Consider the following 22,374-nt stretch of genomic DNA (forward strand, 5'->3'; position numbering starts at 1 on the left):
AGTGGTTTGCGACGCTTGAAATGGAGAGGTCTTTTCAATCACCAAAACACAATCAGCACTCTGAAGCATGCTGCTCTTTGAGAACACAACTAAAATGACTGAAGTATTATACAAATAAAGATGTTATCTTGTTTTTTAAATTGGTGATTCCATACCCTGTGCTTGACTCTCTCACCATCTAGCAATGGATGGTATTTTAAGCACAGCAGCTGTCTGCACATGACTCTGCAGTTCCCCTAGACTCTCATCTTTTTTTGTTAGATGTCTGCTTCTGCAAAAATTGCCCAGTTTGACCCCTGTGAATGTACAGCTTGAGTATAACAAGCCTAAATTTGGCTCTACAAATGTGGCATGGTCACACTGGGGTCAGACATCCCTCATAGCCTAAAAGGTAAAGAAAACGGAAGAACTTTGCTTTACAAAACCTCCCCACAAGCGGGTGTCTGATCATGTGCAGGATGGGGAGAACATCACTGCCACTTACTCTTGCCAGGCTGACTCCTGTTGGAACCTTGTAAGGAACGTATTTTCTGTAAATATGACCAACTCTAGAGCAAGGGATGTCCTCCATACGACCCCCGCACATCCATACCTGTGAAACAGCAGAGATACAGATTCACTCCTGGTTATATGGAGGGAGAAAAAAAGGTTTCAAGTTATGAAGAAGCTTAATGCAAAACTTTATTATTATTTTTACCTTACAGTACATTCTTTGAAACATCCTCCCTCTTTGCTTTAGTCTCAAATCCTTCAACTACCTGCTTAGAGCCATGCAAGCCTTGATTTAGAGCAAGTTTTATCAAGCCCAATGGCTGATAAACAGTTTAATTTTGCATTCCTTAGAGAGAAGAACAGAAAGAAAAGTCCAAGCACACAGCACACTTTAAATTGCCACAGCAGTTAAAATGGACTGCCATATACGATCCTGGGGTAGGCTACAGTGCCATCTCTCAGTACTAGTTCTGTCATATACAGAATGCTCCAGGGAATACACGAGCCTGCTTACGTGTCAGAGGGCAAAAAAACCTGCTACTTTACGCTGTGGTTATCACTGCAAAGTCTGGGATATCACTTACATAGTTTTACTGCTGACAGGCAACCATTGGTTTTGCAGCCTTACAATTAAGCAGAAATCTCTTCCTGATGAAAACATAATTAAAAACATTCTCAGAAAGCTGATGAAACACACTGCTAGTTAAAGATGATTACACTGCTGCTTGACTTGTGGCTACATTATGCCCAAAAGTTTCCTTCCCCATCTGGGAAGATCTCACTACGTGCAAACAGTCTGCAACAACTTTCTATTATTCCTCATTTATAGCGTGGATGGAGTCATTTTGCCCAAGCAACCGAAACCAAAGGATGTTTTCTGCAACACCTAATCTACTCTGTTAGGTTTAAGAAATATATTCCTACCTGCTTCCAGAGATACCTAATCAATAGTGAAAGTATCCTTCACTCTGGAAGACAAATGATTTTCCGAATTCCTGGAGCATGACATTGCCATGCCCTTCGCTTTGTCCCTAGATCTTACGTTAATACCCCCAAGGCAGCAGTATTAAAGGCGGCCTGCTGGTGCTGCAAGCTGATGCAGAGCTCTTGATCTCTCCATTCACTGTGGCTAATTTGAGGCACCGCAGTTCACTGTACAATGAGCTTAGTCAACAGCTTCACATATAGCAGGCAATTCCATTAATATTCTATGGTGACAATATTAAATACTTAGCTTGGAAGAGAAATATTTGGCCAAGGCTGCTGCATAATTATTAACTCTGACACTAAAGTCCTCTGGTGTTTCAGCTCTGTCTACTGGCCCTAATAATTACAGTCATTTGCTGACTGTGTATAACTTGATGGGGGTTGGTTGCTCTCCATTAGTGGAATATTTTTCACAGGCAACTTCTAAAGTTCAAGGTACTTAATTACATGTCATTACAGTGAAAGAAAGACAAGAAGTTGACAAACACTCCTTCTACAGAATTTCATTCCTTTTGTCCCTGCTGTGTCTTGAGAGTCTGGTAAAGAAGAGATGCAGATGAAAAAGAATCTTCTTCCAGCTTCTGTGAAGTTTGTGGTGGAATCAAAAATGCTTCCCATCCCATAGCTGCTGTGCTTTTTATTACAAAGGGCCATGATATGATTTCTTCTGCTAGGAAATTAACAGACTGAGAAAACAAGAATTTGGAGATGTTTTGTGTTTGTACGACAAAAATGGTTTGTACAAAACTGTAAGATCTGCAGCATATGTGTCCAGAACCTGGGAACTATTAAATCTGCAGGGACAGCTGAAAAAGCCTAGAACTTAGCTGCATAAGCAGAAACATTCCCCAACAACCTGCATTTTTATACCGTACACTGCAGCCAGCAACAAGAAAGTCCTATTGGTTCAAAAGTAGCTGCATTTTAGCATAATGCATGCGTGAATGAAAATACCAGCTTGTTGTCCTTGCTGACAGCCCGAACGATTCCTTAAGGAAAGGCTTTCAGTTGGGCAATTGCAAATACACATCCCTGAAAACACAACTGCTCTAAGTAACGGCAGAAAGCAACTGCTGCAGTCAGCATGCAGCTAGAGGAAAGAGCTCTATCCTTGTACTGCAGGTCTTGTGGTGCAACGCAGACAGCACTCATCTATAAAAGCATACGGGAAGCCGGGCAGAATGGTGAGAACATTGGGCCAGGAGCTCCTCACTGACTCTCCATAAGATACTACTTGAACACATGCAGTGATATGTTAAGAAAAGCTACTGAACAAGGAAAGTCTAACATCAGTTCTACAGCTGTTTTTTTCTAATTGTGATTTAAAACATTTACTCCCCAGTGATGCTGTACCAATGCTGCATGGAGCCAATGGCAAACTTCCCAATTCCTGGCAGCAGACCTCAGTGACCCTTCCAACGTACTTTGCCAGCTCAGTGCTTTACTATTGTCTCGTGCTGCAAGTGACAGCACGCTTGTGGTACAAATCTAATTTTAAAAGCATAGTCTCTATTCATTCATTGCTGCTTTGATTTATTTTATTAGTGAGCTGCTTTGTGTGGTGACAGAACTCATTACAACCCTCATAAAGACAATTACCAGTCCTTATCTATAAAACTGGCAGAAAGGAGAGAGGGAAAGAGTGTGACGTGCATCAGCAAAACACTGCAAACAAAAGCATTAGGACGCTGGAGCTAAAGGTCAAGGGAATCGCATCCAAGGGTCTGTCCAGGAATAACTGCAAGGGAAGCAAACCCAAAATAGCTGTGTGCTGAGAGCTGCACTTCCACTCAGTTGGCAGCATTTGGTTGTTTTGGAACAAGGGTACAGTTCACAGGCATGACACATCAGAACTTGCACTGCTAAAAATACAGCACTGCTGAACAGCTGAAGCAGCGCTGTTCTGTGGGGAGCACCTCACAGTGACACCGGCTGTCACTTACTGCCGCCTTCTCTCTCGGCCAAAAGCAGCCAGCTTTTTTGGGGGGGTGTTGTTTTATAGAGGGGTGAGCTAGTGACTCACCTCTCCAGTTGGCACGACAGTAAACACGGGAGCCTGGATTTGATGCACTTAATTTCCAACAGCCATTTACTAGAAGATCGTAAGAACAAGAATCAGAGCTGGTCAGGCAGGCAGGGCTCTATAAAATGACCTGATCAGATCTCATTAGGAGAAAACAGGAAATTTCTCTTCCTCCTCAGGCACAGTTTTACCCATCTACATTCTGAGTTTGGAATCCGGCAGCTGACAGCTCTGCTGGAATTAGCTGAAAACCTGGCTATGCTGAGGTCGATGGGAACGCTGCAACAGTTTTTGGAGGCCACAGACTCACTCTAATCATAAAATCACATACAGAAGAAGTAAAATAACAGCACAGGTGATATTGTTTCTGTCTTCCTGGCAGCCTGGAGAGCTATAACTCCATATTCATAGAATGACTCAAGAGCCTTTGACTTAGCTAGTGTGCTATGAAAGCATGAGATAATAACACCACCTATTCTCTGCATGGGAATGTTATGCTGATCCAATTCCCGTTCTGCCATTTCAGAAAACAATGTCACATAAGCGAGCTGAACCTCTCCTCAAAAACACACCGATACAATACCACAGTTGGTGTGAGAACACAAATTATCTGGGTGTACAAGGTTTATGCCTCCCAAGACAGGAATAAAACAAAACAAAACCACACAAAAGAATGAGTCAAGCCTTGAAAAGAAAGCTGCTTCTGCAAGAAACAGCAAAAATAAAGATCACGGGGTGCACCAACGGAGAGAAGCTGGCTGGTTGTCTGAGCACACACTGAAAGGAGGGAAGAAAAGGGCACGGTGGATGAGTCCAGGGGGTTCTCTGCATGACAAGGTAAGTGAGAGGATGAAAGCAAGGGCAAATAGTAACTCAGGAAAACATTAATTCTCTGTACTGCAAGCATCAGCTGCCACTGTATCTGGGACTGACTGCCCTACAAAAGACTGAGAAAGGCGCTGGGATCTGTGCACGTGCACATCTTCTCTTGCACTATACAGACCAGCGCAGCCCTTCCTCGTCTACTCGAACATTAAGGAGTAATGTAGCAGACAGCACTTTCCAGTAGTCACGTTTCACGGGGGGACAGGGAGTGCTGTGCACTCATTCTCCTGCTGGTGCGAGAGTACACGGATATTTGAGCTGAGCACACAGGATGAACTGAGACCAAAACCTGACAGTCTGATCTCTGTGCCAGCAGGACAGAGGAAGAGGAAAGAAGCCACTCTTTGCTGAAGCAGAGAGCCTTAGAATTAATGAATATGCTGTCTTTACAACAAACCAACAAAAGAAAACAGAATGCCAGTCTGCTTCAGTGTGGGCAAATGTGAGCTGCTCCTTCATTTCTAACCCAGAAATTCCTATTGGGATGGACTGAGACTGCAAGCCAGCATTTACAGATGGACCCCAATTAGAAAGTTTGTTTCTAATTCAAATTTTGCTTAATTTTTTTTTTTTTTTTCCATCCCCACAGTATGCTATGTTTCGTAGTGAAGTTTTTGCACGCATTTAATCCAAGGAACAGGTGTTTTATTAATGGAATTTGATTCATTCCATGGTTAAATGCTTTCTGAGGTGCAAAAGACTCATAGTTTCTGTGTTGGCTTGCCTTCAGCCTGAATATTTCTTCTCTGAAGGAAGCACAGCCAGCTGATGACAGAAATACATACGATCTCAAAACAGAAAGGCAAGAAGCTCCTAAATAAACTTGTTTATTTGCAGTCTCTCAGCAACAGAGCCCTGGATTTTAAAATAAATGCAAAAAACCATATAGCCTACGTGTGGAAAAAAAATAATATATATATATATATATTTGAGGAAAAAAGAAATCTGCTCCTGGTGAGACTTGAGAAGGCCAGAACTGATGCAGCAGTTCAAAAACCAACAGCACAACACAGTACTGCACCCACAGCTCCCAGGCAGAGGAATGGGTTCTTTGTTAAAGCTGAGCTGTACATTTGGCACAAGTCTGAATTTGCATTAAATAATAAATAGTGCAAAAAGAGTTAACCCATGTCTAAACCCAGAGTTAAATTATTTGATGACGTCCCTCTACAAAATCTCAGTTTGCTTCTGAAGGTAAAACTGCAGCTCTAAGCTCACCAGGAAATGTCACGGCTTCATAAATTTTATGAACAAACCTTCTATTCTTGCAATTCCAGCAGAATTATTAAATCTATCAGCCACAAATGAATGTATCAATTTATCTTAATTTCTGAAAATATACTGAGCCTCTTTCAGCTAAAACTTCATTTTTCTGTTGCACAATGAAAGAAAAGAAGAGGGTCTTTGCAGAGATTAATTAAAGCAAATTTATCCCTCCATAAATTACCGTCTCTGGACTGAAATAAAACACAGCGTGTTTCAGAGAGGATAAGCAAACAGATGAATGAAGCAGTCTTATTTCCTGCAGATCAAGCAGCACGGCTGTCTGCCGTGGCACCAGAGACAAAGGGCTTGCCCTGCTGCTGTCATCACTCTTGGAAACCAGCATTTTCCAAAAGGGCGGAGGAAAAGAGGCTGAATACTGTCACAACCCCTCCTGCAGAGAATGACAACGTTACACTATTTCATTACACGCAACACAAAGAATAAATAGCTCCAACTGTAATGACATCCCCAAAGAGGGAGTCCCTCCTCCCTTTCTGCTGCTGTTACATAAGACAAGGGACCTCCACCACGGCTTTACTGATGAATTTTGTGAGCAAACAATGGAAGAAAAAAAACTTTGCTGTATGGTAATACATGGTACATACGCATAGTAATATGGTTTGCTGAATATAATTTAATATGCCTTTGAATTGCACAGAGGCACTGAGATCTAAGAATCTCATTTTGTTAGAGATCACCCATGCCTGTTTGTCAGGGAGACAGATGAGGAACTTCAGCTGCTGAAATTGCACGCTGTGCTATCATTGCTCCTGCCTTCTGGCCCCATACCAAGGCCAACTACCTTAGTTCAGTGGCATTCATACACTTAGAAGTTTATATATTCGATCGCTGAAAGAGAAACCACACAGTGGCCCAACAGAGTTTAATGTGAAAATTTTTACTTAATTCTCTACAGGCTATGGGAAGGATTCTCACCATGAAGAGAAGAACAGCCACGTGCCTTTGGTGATCTGGGGCATCCCAGTGGGCTTCCTACACGCATTTCAGAGTGTCATACTCCAAGATAACATAGGTATCAGTGGTCTTTGTAGGCCATAATGGCTCACTGCCATTAGTGTGCACTTTTGGTCAGCTAACTTGTTTCAGAGCCCTCAAACCAAACAGTTTGGACAATCAGTAACAGAACTGTCCTTAAGGCAGGCAGATAATGATACGAAGCTGTTGCCAGCAGAAGTGTTATTATTGCAATTGCCGAGCGTTTTTCCCAGAGTAATTAATAGGCTCCGTTCCTTGCAGCCAGGAGTCAGATGGATTGACTACAGACAGTAAGTTGCTCTCAGCTCTGGGAACTCAACCTCAGGATGGAGGCACTCAACCAGGCAGACAATGAGATGCTTGGATCTCTTTTACTCAAAGAGACCATTTCATCTTCTTGCTAGAGTGAGTGCAGAAAGCCTACCAGTAACAGATAGCTCCATGCAAGCTGACTTACCCTTGCTGGGAAGAGCATATGCATCTGAAGCTGTGACCACAAAGCAGAGGCACCCCAGCTAATGCTCCAAAACTGACCCTCACAAGTGACTGGTGACATCACTGTCTCGTCTGCATACTGTCTTACTTACTCCCAGTTCTTTCACCTTTAGTTGCACGCAAAAGCAAGGACAAGATAGAACATTCACATTCTGAGCCTCAGAACAGTTCTTACTTTTCAAAACAAAAGGAATTTCCAGAGAACATAGCTCACCTTAAAGGATATTTCATACTGCTCTCCTCCCCATATCTCCAGACCTGCATCATACCCTCCCAGCTCCCAGAACCACTTTCTATCGACTGCAAACAGTCCTCCAGCCATTACAGGAGACCTTAAGGAAAAACCAGACTCCATATTACAAACATATTCAAAGACACAGATCTCCAGCTAAACATTTAAAAAACAAAGCAAGATTTCACAATATTCTTTCCATCACTCAGTGTTCACGGTGCATTTGCAGTCCTTTAGGAACAAGCAATTGCTTTTGCATTAGCTATTAATTTCCCAGTTGCAAGTGGAGGACTAGACTAGGCTCCTCTCAGAACCAGTAAGTGCCTCTCCTCCAAACAGAAAGAGTTCACACCATTAAGTGACAGGACGGAACCTCTCCCAGAGGGACCCACATGCTGCACTTGTGGTGTTCTCTGTCTCAGTAATACGATCAAGTCATTGAGATTGGCCTCAAAAGGTGTTTGTGTTTGGTTGTTTTTTTTTTTTGCTGCAGAAGTAAAAAGGACAGCAGAACTGTCTCAATGTTGGCAAGCACAGCAACAGCAGAACATAACTTGATCACAGATTTACTTCTGCAGTGCACTGCAATCATCAAAATTGCTGTAATTATTCTGCTAGGTTTTCTTCTCCTCCCACCTGGGAATGACATATAAGCTGCCACCAGTTTGTTGTTTTTGGCAGAGCACTAAGGATACTAAGTTATGTTTGAAAGATCTCAGTAATAAATGACCACATTAAATGTTATACATTACAGTTTCAAATGAAATGTTAACTTCTGCTGGAATTAAGGTGGCAAAAAATAGCAATGGAAAGGAGAGTGTTCACAGCTACTACACAATGCGTTTCTTTTAAATCAGCAAAGCAAACAGCTGCCAAAAAGCAAGTAGCTCACAATCAGCTTCTGGCTTCCAGTACACCGAGGTGTAAACCAACCCTGTGACAGGGTGTTGTGTTGTTTAGCCAGCTCTTAGCACACTGCATTTCAGTCACTTACTCAAATGGGTCACTGGGATCGAGTTTCTGTAACTCAGGAGGAATAGGGATCCTCTTGTAATACATCTCCCAGTCAAATGCACCTCGCATTGCATCTCCAGCCTGAGTCTCATATCCAAAGTGGTCATGATCAATAACATCAATCATGGGACAAACGATAGTCTTGCGGTTTCGGGCAATGCGATCTGAAGATTGGAGAAAGATGTTAGAAAACCTGAGCCAGTTGGTTCTTCGACCATGAAAGCATAGAAAAAAACATCAAAATATGCAGTTGTCCAGATACAGCTTCTCTCCCTTTCTCCGTTTCATTCTCTTTTGAGCAGGTACTTCAATTTATATCAATTTATCTGGTGTTTCTGGGACAATCGAGATATCCAAGCTAAAACTATGCAAATAAAAACATTAGGCACTCATCCTATTGCTGACATCAATCCGAGGCAGAACAGAAAGACGCAGCTGCACCACCACAGATACTTCAACCACCAGGTTAAAAAACACCAATCCTGTAATTACTTCGTTAGTGGTCCTCATTTTAACGAGCGACCGCAACGTGAACCCTTCTGCACTGATTCCAACGGAGGGCAATAACCCATTGTACCACCTCGTTTTAATTGCTGTGCCAGAATCTGGCAGGAAGTGATCCAGACTAATGGCATAAGTGCTCTCAGCAGGCTCCAGAAACGCAACGCACCTCCTCCCCTCTGCCTTTTCTTCCAATCAAATAATAGACGACAGGATTAATTCCTGCATAAACATCTGGAACTTCTTAAATACTTTATTACCAAGTAGGTCTCCTGTTGGAAGTTAACTTTCAGAGCAGAGGCGACAAACGGTGTTTTGGTTTCCAATGCAAGTCAAACAGAAATCCTTACTATGCTTTAAAACTATAGCACACCACACATGTTCTCATTTAAATGGCATCTGAACTAATTCTGTCCTCCCTCTCTCGGGCTCAAAAAGCTGCAAATGCTTTACATTGTTGTGAAAGTAACATTATCATCATCCAACAGTCCTGCTGACAAGTCTGATTTCTTTGTTAAACCTCAAAGAGCTGCGACAGGTCACTTGCAAAAGGGTTGTAAAGAGTTTGGTACTCTGTAGGGCAAAGTTTCTTCTTTCAGATAGCACTGTATCTGACAGCTAAAGCGAACTGGGTACTGTGAGACACCCACTCTAAATAACATGGGTAGAGCAGCAGGTACAGCTGGGAATTCTGAATCTATAGGAGGGCACAGACCACAGAAAACACACCCATCCAAAACAAGCACAAAATCCAGATGGCATCATCCCACCCAGCTGAGCGCTGCAAAAAGAAACAAAAAAGGGAGCTTGCCACTTAAACAGAGGCCTCCTCAAGAAGCACCTGGCTAAAGGTGATGCTGGCCAGAGGCACAGAAGGCACTGCCCTTGCAATTAGTCATCCTTGGAAAGAACTGGCATTGTAAAAGTGATGCTTCTTCCTTAAAGATGAAGCACTGCCTTGAAAGGACTAATCATTTCCACAAATACATACCAGCAGCCATTACTCAAAAGAAGTATTTTCCACAGGCTTACAGACTATGAAGTTGAATACAGTTTTACAGGAGAAAAAAAATGGAAGCTACTTAAAAACTGTACATAAAGATCTTTTCTGAAGCATAAAGCAATTACTTTCTGCAAGCTGCTGAGTGACCACGTAATAGTTTACTCTTCTAACACGCTGTAAGTTATTTAATACTTCATTTAGTGAGGAAACAAAAGAAGAATATGATCTTTGCTCTTTAATTAATCAAAGCTTATTACAGTACCATTGTACAGCCTAGCACAGAAAAAAATCTTGTGGTAAAAGTTGCAAGTTGCCAACACTTTACTTTAGTCTTGCGGTTAAGTGTTGCTGGGTTTTGTTTCCCCTCCTTTAAAGATATTTCATGTTCTTTTTGTTCACTTACTCTCAGCACAAGGAGCCAGCAGCAGGTGGAAATAAAATACACTCAGCACTGATATCTGTCACCACCTCTACAGCAGCTCAGCCATGTACAACACGACACCTCCATGCATACCTAACAGAGGTGGCAGCCAGTTCACGTTGGCCTCGCAATGGGAATCCAAGAAGGTGATAACATCTCCTATTGCCACAGAGGCCCCCAGCATCCGAGTTCTTATCAGCCCTTCCCTCTTCTTGGTTCGGAGGATTCTTACATTTGGGAACTGGGCCATATAATCTTCCAGGCGTTTCTTCAGGTGTTCTGTATGAAAAATGAGAAAATAAAACACTCACAAATAAATTCTTTAAGATGCAGTTCTCTTCTTTACCAGAAAAGAATGCCTTTGGAAATAGGTTCTGAATGCTTAACAAATGCACTAATAGGAAAGAAGAAATAAGAATACTTTGGTTGAAATCTGAGGTTTAAACATAACTTCATAATCAAGACTTCTAAAGATGCTCTCAAACTTTAGGAGTAATTAAAGAAAAAAACCAAGGAAGAACCAGAAGAAGATGGAAGAGTGAGGGGTGAAAAAAGAAAGCAGCAGAGAAAGGGAAAAAGGAATAAGAAGCCAGCAGACGTCTAGGAGAACTCTATCAGAACAGACCGCAAGGAGTCACGGGCATTCTGCAGAAAAACATAATGAAGCCTAGAAGAGATGCAGAACAATTCACTTTTAGGAGTAAACTGCACTCAGTGCATTTAAATTGTGTTTGGTTTCTTCAGAGCACAAGACATGACCACCCGCTTATGCTTAAATAAAAAAGAGCAAAAGCCCAGCCAGGTACCCTGCAAGGCAGGCACAGCCTCCCTGTGCATTTGGATGGCTACAGAAAACACTTATCAGAGATACGTGCATTTAAATATGGCAATATTTATGTTACTGAATAGAGACTGGAGCCATGTTTGAAATTGAAATGGTGCTTGCGGTCACCATGAATAACAAGAATTGAAAGAGGAAAACTGCAGACAGATGACTGAGTGATCAAAACAATGGGCAGCTTGTTTAGATGCTGAAATAGAAAGCTTGGTCTACACAAAAACTGAGGGCACAAGCTGTCTTTACATCAAAGAGCAAAACACCAAAGAAAATCCTAAAAATAGGCTCAGAGCTGATGCTGGCCTGGTTGCTAATGGGTGGATCTTAGCAGCTGAAGTTCTGACTTACTTGGCAGCAAAGCCCATTCCCTGCATGCCAGGAGCCGTCCATTATCACGCTGTACTACCTGCTGCCATCCAGTGCTGATCAAGGAGATGAGCCTCTTTCAGCAAAAGCCAGTCCGTTCTATCCAAGCAATTAACTAACCTTAAGTCTCATACACTAAATGGAAGCCATCGTTCACATCCAAATAACCCCACAGGTTTATTTGCCTTGACCACGGGGAACACAGCAGCACATTGTTGACTCCTAGCTGCGGGGAGGTGCAGCACGTCGTCCATGCGATGTGCACACAGTGCTCCTCTGCTTCCAAGCAGGCACGGAAAGGCAGGGGCTGAAAAGGCAGATGGGGTGAAAGCACTCTTCATCAGGGTGCCAGGGAAGCCCAGTAGTGGAATAGCTCCTCAGAAAGAGCAAAAGGGTAAATAAACGTCACCAAGTCTCGAGCTCTCCTGCATGGTGCTGACCCAGTAATTATGCTGTAGGGTTTTATCTAGCGGGGGAAGAAAACAGGCAAAATCCCTATGCCTGCCGTATGTTCTGCACATTCCCTTTGAAGTAATCATCACCTGCCTTCAGTGAAAGATAACCCAAACCGACTTCTTTGCTTTGGAGCTTTCCTCACAAGCTCTTTACCTTTTTCAAAGCTTTATTTAAAATTCCCCAGGATTTTTTGCTCACAAATGCATTTTAGTGTTTTGCCTGACAAATCTAATTGTCCCACGAAATCTGCATAGGTTTGCCTGCTCAGTAAAGCCTGCCGTACTTTTTGCTGGCTGGCATACCTTTCCTTCATCCTTTTCAAGTCTTTTCTGAATACGACTTTGAAAGCAACCAGAAATTTTGTCCACTCAATTACAGGTTTGTCAAATAAGAGGTTTCTGTAGAGACGAGATCCATTATTACTGCAGCTGTCCTCCTCACGGGGTAGTGGATAGACTTGAAAGGCAGAAAGAAAAAAAGGGGAGAAAAAAGAAGAAGAAAAGGCCACCACCACTGTTCCCTAACATCACAGAACATCCTTTGCCATTGTTAGCTTATCACAAAAGAGAAAAATAGCCCTGACTTCACGCATAACCCAGCAAAGCTGGAGCTATGAGGTATGACTTACTAAATCCACCTAAGACAAGTTCAGTAAAAGAGTGGCTGCTGGTGTTCATTGTAAGAAAAGAAGGCAATGGTCACACAGAGGATTTGAGCTGGTTCCCCTCCCTGTAACCACAGACACAGCAACATTTGCAAGATCAGATCCCACAGTACTTTTCTAAGCCAGACCTACAAGGCACAGGAAAGTCTTAAAAAAAAATCCACAGCTCCAAAACAGTGGAAAATATTCATCTGCTTTCCCTTAGTGAAGTGTGACAGACTTTCAAGCAATTTCCAAACAAACAAACAAAAAAAGCCACAACAAAACATACTTTTCAAAGGCAAGGTTTCCTCATTTCTTTCCCCCTCCCAGCGTGGCCTTTGTGAGCCCTCACAGAAATGTTTGTTTCAACCTTTTACAAATACTATCACAATTAAGTCAATTTTTGCTTTTAAAAGAAAATCTCACAAAACAAACAAGCGGCATTAACTACTACAAAATTTTATGAGCCTTTAAAAAATGTATTATGGCATCTTGTCACACTGAGTAATTTTTATTACAAGAGCCATTTTCTTTAATGAAAGTTGTTAGGTGAGCTGGATGGAATCCAATGGCTGTGCCTATTCTGGGCAAAGTGATACAGCCCAAACATATAAATGAAACTAAGTTTATCTATAGATTAAAAACTAGGCTGATAGCTTAATAACACACTTTGCAATAAACTTGATATACAGCATATACATTAACAGTACCAGGCAAGAACTACTTCAACTACCATCAGCCAAGAAATATTGTTGCTTTTATTTTGAACTGTAAATATAACTCTGTGCTAAGAGATGCTTCAACAGTAAGAAGGGAGACAAGGACAGAGGAGCCCAAGGATTCTTTTTGATAGCTTAGAGGGGTAAATACATAACAAACAGGGCAACTGAAGACATGCATCTGCAGCACAGGGCCAGCTGAAATGGCACTGAAGTCCCAGGCTCCACAGGATTAAATTGTTCAAATAAAGCAAAAGTTGATATATGTCTTGATATGTCCTCTCACTGCAAACCACGCAGGCTGCCTCTGTGCAGCACACCTGGATCCTCCCCACTGCTTTTGCTTCTCAGTGGCTCAGTCACATTCTCACAGATGCTTGTACAGAACCACCAATAGGTTTGTAATTTACTTTGACTTGCTTAGTCTTGGATCACAGTTATATTCCCACAAACATCACTGAAATGATTCAACAGTCCTCAAGTTTATGCCTTTTAACGTCATTTTGCCCTCAAGTTAAACAACTATTTCTCCGTACAGCGGCAGGCCCCTCTTTTCTCACCTCTTTTCTGCCCTTTCTGCTTTCTCAAATCACACTCCAGGACCCAAAGTACCTGCTTAGAAGCAATTGGATATGGGGCGCTTACCTTCCCTACAGACACCCACAAACCCCACTGCTGTGTGCAGCTCTGTCCCTCACTGGGCAGACTGGATGCACATGGCACAGGAGGGGAGAACTAACTGGAGGATCTGCAGAGCTTCCTTTTAGCAAACGGAGCTGGTTCTTCTTTCCTGGAGGCTGTTCTGGATAGTTTCCAAACACCAGAAGTGTAACTGTTTGCCTGGCATTTGTTTACTGGTTATCCCATCCCTACCCCCCTACAGGCAGACATGCTCGTTTAAGATTACAAATGAGCCCATTCATCTTTTCTTAGATACTTGGGCCTAACGTGCTGTTTAACAATTTAAGAATGAATTATACTTCCTCCCAAATCTATCACACTGTGCAAGCCAGGCCTCCCCAGAATAGAAAGCTCTACATCATTGAAATTAACTTTTCTCCCTGTTTTGGTACAGATGAGTAATCCTTTTAAGTAGCAAAATGTGCTGTTATCCAAACAGGCAGCACTTACACTGGTTTTAATTTTCCTTCAATGTTTTCAGCCTCTGATCAGTGAAGTTTGGGAGGATAATAAACATTTAATAAATTACACTGTGAAAATCAGTCCCAATAATAGCAACTGATTAAGCTGATCACAGTCTTCTGAGCAGAATCTTCTTACAAGCAAAGAAGAAAAGGCCTGGGAAGAGAGAAAATTAATATCTGTTGCTTGCTTGATTACAGTTCTGTGGTGGGCTGCCTTAAATGCCTGATAGCTGTGCAGAGCTGTGCAGCTCCACAGCCCCTCCTGCATCAGTGCTGGGGCTCAGTGCTGAGGGAAACAGTTCTGTGCACAAAAGACAAGAGCTGAAGCTGTAACACCTCACTTGCTAATACATCTTTCCCAGGGGAAACAGTCAGCCACTCTCATTAGTTTACTCTTCTCCTTTCCAATTTAATTAAATATGAATCAAAATTAAAGAACTCGGTTTTTTTTCCTCCTCTGTTGACTATATTTGATGTAAAGAGGTGATTTTGTGACTCTAATTTCCTTGTTGTTTGCTTTTGACATCAGAGAATATTTTGCTGACATACACACTAGATAGCTATATTTTTGGGCTACGTAGCTTTTGTAGCTGCTGAAACAGGAGCGAACTCTTTGCAGCACACTTAATATTCAGCTCAAGATAAACGTAGCCATGGTGACGAGCAGGAAGGGCAATACTGTCCCAAACGCTGCCTTTAAAGTGGGGAATCTGTGCCCTCAATCTTAATCAAAACCACTTCTTTGGCCTTATCTAGTTGCTTACCCAAGGGAACGTCCACATTCCTGCTCAGTGCTAATGTACTTTCACTAAATTGATAAACACTGCATGGGCAGAGGAAAATGCTGAAAATCCCTAAGACAGGCCGTCACATCTCTGGCATCACCAGTCCCAGCAGAGGCTCGTGTATGCACCTCATACTGGTTTACAGCCCTACAAACAACAGATGCACAGGGAATGAGTGAAAGCAAGCTGCTGTGCTAGAGCTGCTTCTGCACTGGGCAGCACGTCAGTGTACTTTCACTGTGGATAGTGATGTACAGAGCAAGGTATCATAAGTAGGGCCTAACATGTACGACCAATACCAAAATAACACACCCAACTTGCCATCAGATGGAGAGGTGCATGCAGGCTGATGAAGCGTTAAGGCATTGCATGCTGAAACATTTTGGAACAAATCAAAGCTGTGAGATTAAAGTCTTAGAAGTTACTGAATTTTGCCAGGAAAAGAAAAAAAAAACAACAACACAAAAAGACAACAAATCAGCTGGTTCTCAGAGATTCAGCTCTGCCTTTATCAGCAACATTCATCTAAAAAAGTTCTTGGCCTGAAAGTATTTGCTGTGTGCAAAACAACAAAAAAAGGAAAGATTCCAGAAAGTGCAAGAATTCACAGAAAAATCTACCCTGGACTTCTGTCTGTTAGAGATGATGTTGTTAGGTCAGAGATGCAACCCACTTGAAAGTTGTCTTGCTTTGGTAGGAATGCATCCCTTTGGAGTCCAAAGGCTTTGGTGTCTCTGTGAGGAAGGGTAACAACGAAGGCTAAAACGAACAGCACAGTACACAAATGTTGTACGTCAGGGCTGCAGCCAAACAGAATATTGAGAAACATAATCCTTCATTTCTACAGTAACACTCATTAATAACAAACAATGACAAAGCGAAATGTTTGCACTGCAGTCTGTAAGCCAGAGAACAACAAATGAAATATCTGGCAAACAAAAGAAGTTAGCAATATGGCTGTGGGAAAAGTACACAAATATTTGACTTGCAGTAACAAACCCCCAGCATGTCAGTAGTACATTCTACAAACTCAACACTTCACTCTTTTCTTCCAGATCCCTTTTCCATCAGTTCCCAATGCTCTTGTTTACTTTATTGGCACAAAATGCAACTATTACAGTAAGTTGTTGACATCTGCCAGGAAGGTCAGTATACCTATTAAATCCTGAAGCACAAATCCAGGGCTTCTCACAGCCGTGCTGATACCACAGCTAAAACGCCTCATGGAAAATAACCTCAGACATTCATTTCAGCTGGATGACATATGGGAGAGGTGAGCACTGATAGCTGGAGGAATGCTGCTTGGCACTGCCCAACGTGGTGAACTACCACACTGCACATGCTTAGCTCACTGTTAACAAGGCCTTCCTGACACAAATAGATGTAAAGAGGAGTGGAGAACGCATGCACTGTTTCTTCTTTGAAAACACGTCACTGCAACTGAAACTATGTAGAAGATGTTTCAGATTACCTACTTTTATTTCTCAATTACAAAAGCATTATTTTCCAATTTTCTCAAAGTGCAGAAGTTTCCCCTTTTACCAAAGTCCCTGTTTCAGAACATTTGCTTTGTCAATACCACCCAAAATGCACACTTCAATAGCAGAAACCACGATTACCAATAGTAGACACCACATACGAGCGCTGGCAGAGGGTCTTCGAATCACATTTCTAATCAACTCCTGTAGAGAAGCAGCTGTAAAGCATTAAAATGCTGATTTGCACTGCTGCTGACATATCTAGATATTTTTGACTCCTAGCAGACGAGGACACAAACTTCAAGACATACTTCAAGGTGAGGAGAAGAAAGTTAAATCTGTTTTCCTACAAAATTCCACTAACAGCAAAACACACGCAGGGTTTTGTTACACTGAGCAGTGCAGTTAGATTTATTTAATGAGCTGTAATTGAAAGCCTCAATTATTTTTTTCTAAACTTCAGTTTACCAGACATCCCTCACTACACAATAATTAGCTCACAAAGAGGTCACAGTCAACTGGACCCTTTCAATCTACCTCATCTTCTTTCCAGAAGGATCCTTCAGCAGCAGCAACTGATCTCAAAGCAATAAATACAAGAAGATGAAAAGTAAACTAGTTAGTTAATTTAGGCTGCCACTTAAAAAGCTCAAGGAAACAACTACAAGGGGCTCTCAAGTTCTTTGCAACTCTAGAGAATACGCTTTTAATACTCTCCAGCCATTGCTTAATGAACATCACAGGTTTTTTTTACAGCCCTTTATGAAGTTACACACAAGAACAGAAATGGCACTTAGCAATATTAAAAATGATTATTCAAATATGAAAAAAATTAGAAAACTGAATCCCATCCACATCTCACTATGAATCCAAAGAAAGCTGTTACTTAGCACTGATGTGTCCGACAGCCACAATACACGGCCAGAAGTAGAGGATCAAAATTACTCTTTTTTTTTTTTTCATTAACAAAAATTGGCCATCTGCACCAGGCTTTACCCCACTCCCCTTGGTGCCCACTATCAAATAGAATACTGTGTAGTGCACAGACTCACTGCAATGGTACAACTCTGCAGCTCTAATTCACACAGCAGTTTTGGTTACAAACATCACATGCAGACTGTGGGTCACAACCACTCAGGAGCCCGAATCCTCTTTCATTTTTAATATTTTTGCCACTATCTCAGTGAGTTCTATCCATAAACTCAAGTCACATCCTACCTGGAAAAATCACACAGGATTAGTGACAGCCTTAGAACTTGGCCACGGTCGGAGGGCTGCTTACACTGTGATGCTCGGCACTGCTGTCAAACCACAGGACAAGTGACCATGCTCACACAACAAGCATCAGCAAGAAGCTGTGCAGATTTGTGATAAACCTTTTATTCCAATGAAAGAATGAAGTACATTTTTCCTCAGACTTCCAAGTCTCTACACTTATAAGGACCAGCCTGCCACCACACACCCAAGGGGAGATTCTCACTGACAGCCATTTTCAGAGCCGTTATAGAAATCTAAGCAAATCTGAGATGATCTGCAGTGAATGCTAAGGGTGAGAACTGAATTTACAAAAATAATCCTTTTACAAGTTGTTTGAGACCATAGGTAAACACAACTTCTACTTAACTTCAAAGAAACATTTAAGAAAAGGTTGTGGAAAATCAGTTGCCTAAGAAAAGTTTGTTGTTCCCCGCCTCCCCCTCTTTAACCTTGAAGGTTAAAAGCTTTAAAAGAATCATATTCAAAATTCAGTAAGAAAAACTGTCACCACTTTGTCCTAAGCACAGTCACTATTTCAGAGATGTACTCACCAGATGCACTTTCGTGCATTTAAGAGGGAAAAAAAATGACTTTTACAATGCATGTGCCTAAAGATGAAAAGATAATCTCTTTAGCTGCATAAATCCTTTCCTGTTCCATTTAAAGATCAAGAACAATTCAGGTTTTAAACCCTTTCTTTTATTTCAGATGCTAAGAGCATGATTTCTTTCAATTAAAGCCTGGCAGATACGGTTAATGGAACAAGAGTTGTATTTGCTACATACCTGATGCTGCACCAAATGACACATTAATCACCCCTTGCCTGTTCCTTTCAATATGCTGTGCTTAGTGACTTATGCCCTTCAGACCAGCGTGTGGCTCAGCCAAGTAGCCTTACCCACATTTGTTTTTCCATTCGGATTATCCCATATGGCTTCCCCCAGAATTACTCGTGCTGCAATATGAGGAGAGATTTAAAAAGTCACAGGGATTTATCTGTAAAAGGGAAAAAGGAGATTTGGCTGTGCCTGCCCCTGGCAGTTGGGGAACAGATAAGCTCCCAAACTTCCAATGGTAAACTTTCAAGCAAGCTACAGAAAAGTGTGGGACAGCAACCCTACAAATGGGAAGGACAGAATGGAAAAAGGTTTTGCTAGAGGTAAAAATAGATGGCAGTGCTAACAGAAAACACTCCTTGGACTCCATTACTGGAAACCCTAGAAGTCTTGTGCTGCTTTCCAGAGCCAAGCAGTGCCCACAGGCTGCATTCCAGACTCACAGCACCTAGAGGTGTCTTCCCAATGTAAAACTGCAGTTCTCTTACTTACTGCATAAAGTCCTGCTGAAATAAAACCTACAACTAAGCAAAAAGCAAGTAAGATGGGGACAGAAAAATAAAAGATGGATGAACAAGGACATCCAGGACTTCAAACCAGTTTTCAAAAAATAAAGCTGAAGGAAACAGGGCAGTGGTGGAAGAAAGACAAAGCTGTAACCTGGAACGTCCCTAATGACCTCCCAGGGGAAAATAACACCCCATGCATCCTGCTTATTTAATTTTGAGAACATTTTCTTTATATGTCTACATGTGCACACTACCTCCTAAAACACAGTGTTGTTGTTTTGTTTTTTTTTAAATCTAAAGTCAGAAGGTTGATTTTGAAAACATGATTGTCATTCTGCATTACACACATTAAATTCAGCTGAAATTGTTACTGCCTTTCAGTCCCAGGAGCAGATTTTGACTGGTTACTGCAAGGAGGATGTTAAGCCTTTCTGCATTGCCACAGTACACACGTATAGTGCTGTGAGGCAGACAGCCCAGAGCTGAGTTAACACTTCCAGAGCAATCCTGATGTTTGGAGACTGCAGTATTTTCAGTGCTGCCACATTCAACATCACTGCTGTATCAACACAGTGCTTTGCATATAATGTGTGCCTTAGAGATGACTGATGTGCGGTTCTCATCCTTCAACAAGGGACAACACTTGTTCTAAAACACTGTCACTTATACAAAAGCAGTCTTAAAAATGAGTAAGAACGAGCTGTCAGGCAATATGCAAATAACCAAACAGAAGAATGTGATGCATATGAAATTTAAGCACTTAGTCACAATCGCTGATTTGTGTCAAGCTAGACCGTAAAATAAGATATATCCAAAGCACTTCTGAACCACCTGTGTGGTGTGCAGATTGTCTTCTACACATAGCTAACCCCAAGTACATGCCAAGATCCTTCTTGTAACTGACATTCAGCAATTGTCACCACCTCCCAGCACACGGGGAGTTTATGATGATTCGAATAATTTAAAATTTTCAACTGCTGCAAAGGGTGAAAAGGTACAAACATGACTGTTTTAATGTTAAAGGAAAGTCAGTTTGTACCAAATAATCATACTGATGCAGACCATGTCATCAGTTCTCAGAGATGCCAGGCTCCCCTGTTGTGCCTTTTGGTGACTCAAGAAGGGGCAGCTGGGGCACACGGGCACCTAATGTGTTTGAGCAGCCCATTCCGTTAGGTCTACTCTCCCAATACATTCGGGTTCCCACATTTTGGAGATTTTCTTACCTATAAAAAAGGCATATTAGTTTCAGTGTTGCCTTTCACAATGCCCTAATGGACAAATGGATGAAATCCCATCAGTTCATTCATCATCATTGAACATCTTCATCCAGGACCTCAATAAAAAAAATGCACGAAGCCTGTGAGGTTTTGCAGGTGATACAAACTTGGGAGGTATGGTTGATGCACCACTCAAAGGAATTTTGACAAACTAGAGAAACTGCAAACAGCAAGCCCATGAAGTTCAACAAACTGAAATGCCAATTCCCACACAAGGGGAAGAATAACCTCATGTGCTGACCAGGGATTGGAAAGAAGCTTCGTAGAAAAAGACCTGGGAGTCCTTGGGCACAAACTGGAAGACAGGAAATAGAGATACTGCTTAAATAAGATTTCAAACCTGATGCTTGTGGCTTCTTATTTTTAATTTTTTCCCCCCACAAAGTCACTGTAAGATCGACTGAACAGTAGAAGAGGTTCCCCAGAGACATTATAGAGTCTCTGTCCCTGGAGACTTTAAAAACGTAAGAGCTCGAACAATCTGCTGCAGGTGAGCACCAGGGGGGCAGGTGAGATCATCTCCAGATGTTGTTTCCAACTTCAACTACTCTGCGATTCTATAAGTGTCCCAGTCCAGCCTCCATCTCAAAGCCATCTCTTCTCCAAAACAGTCATGAGAGAGGACGGTTTCACTTCAGCCTTTCACCCAGTGGTAGTGTAATACCTGATGTTCTTCTGCGACAGAGAGCTACTAAATATGCATCAGGTGCAAAGCAGAAGAACATTTAAACAAGCATCCTGCAAAGAGAAAACTCACCATCCTCTGCCCTTTGTTCCTTTTACTGAAGGCTGTTCATTCATGTAATGAGAGGCAAGGGCAGCTCTACATTTGCAAGCTGCTAGGATTAGATGGGAGATCAACAACCCATTTTGCACAAAGCAGACACTTGAGATGAACAGCTTGATTTCTCACAACCATAGATTCAGATTGTTCACCTAGGAACTGAAGCAGCCCCTGAAGCATCACAAACTGCCTGCCTGGTATTCATTGCCCACTAGCAATAATAAAAGGCTGGAGTTGATACAAACTGACCTGCATTTCAACTTCTCTTTCCCTCCTCCCATTGCTATGATATAATGGAACTCACGTACCACTCAACAGCATTATAATTAAATAATCAAAATCAAACAAGTTTCACATCTGACAGTCCCCAGGAGAATGCCGATATACATACAAAAAGCATTTTAGTTTACTTAGGGCAATTCTGGTAACAACAAGCTCAGAGGGATATAATTAGTACCCTGCAAGCCAGCATATGAAAAGCCTTCATTTAACTGAGCTCAACACTAAAGAATAGTTTTAGAAATGAAATGTGAAGCCACAAATCCACATAGGACTGCCACAGCTAACCATTTCTATGATCAAGAATTCTAGTCATAATTTATATGTATTGCATTTCTGATTTCTACTTATCCAGAAGGGTGCATCCTGAACCAGCTGAGGTCAGTCCGTGGGTCTTTAGCAGTTCTCAGCGGGATGCAGAAAGAGGCAGACAATGTCAGGCAGGCTCATTCTTCCTCTCCAAAAATAGCTACTGAATTGGTGCCTCCCTCTGTTCAATATAACCTGTGCTCTTTTCCACATTTAAACCTCCCCATTGCTTTGAAATGCTTATGGTCAGAAGAATGAACTCCTTATATCCCCACAAAGTTTGTGTGAAAGAAAAGTACATGCTATTATAGCAGTCTTGTTGGGAATGCTAAATTCATATCAGAGACTAATAGGAGAAAGTAGAAATACACC

General features: G+C 41.8%; 1 protein-coding gene across 1 annotated transcript in view; it reads right to left on the minus strand.

Annotated features, from left to right (window-relative positions):
* GALNT10 (polypeptide N-acetylgalactosaminyltransferase 10) overlaps positions 1-22,374 on the minus strand; it is a 42,076-nt gene that overhangs the window by 10,830 nt on the left and 8,872 nt on the right. The window contains exons 4-7 of the mRNA XM_031555735.1: positions 10,409-10,594; positions 8,371-8,554; positions 7,359-7,476; positions 485-592 (exon numbers count right to left, since the gene is read on the minus strand). Coding sequence (XP_031411595.1) covers positions 485-592; positions 7,359-7,476; positions 8,371-8,554; positions 10,409-10,594 — 596 coding nt within the window. The remainder of the gene's footprint in view (positions 1-484; positions 593-7,358; positions 7,477-8,370; positions 8,555-10,408; positions 10,595-22,374) is intronic.

This window comes from Meleagris gallopavo, chromosome 15 (genome assembly GCF_000146605.3).
Source record: "Meleagris gallopavo isolate NT-WF06-2002-E0010 breed Aviagen turkey brand Nicholas breeding stock chromosome 15, Turkey_5.1, whole genome shotgun sequence".
Classification (NCBI taxonomy): Eukaryota; Metazoa; Chordata; class Aves; order Galliformes; family Phasianidae; genus Meleagris; species Meleagris gallopavo.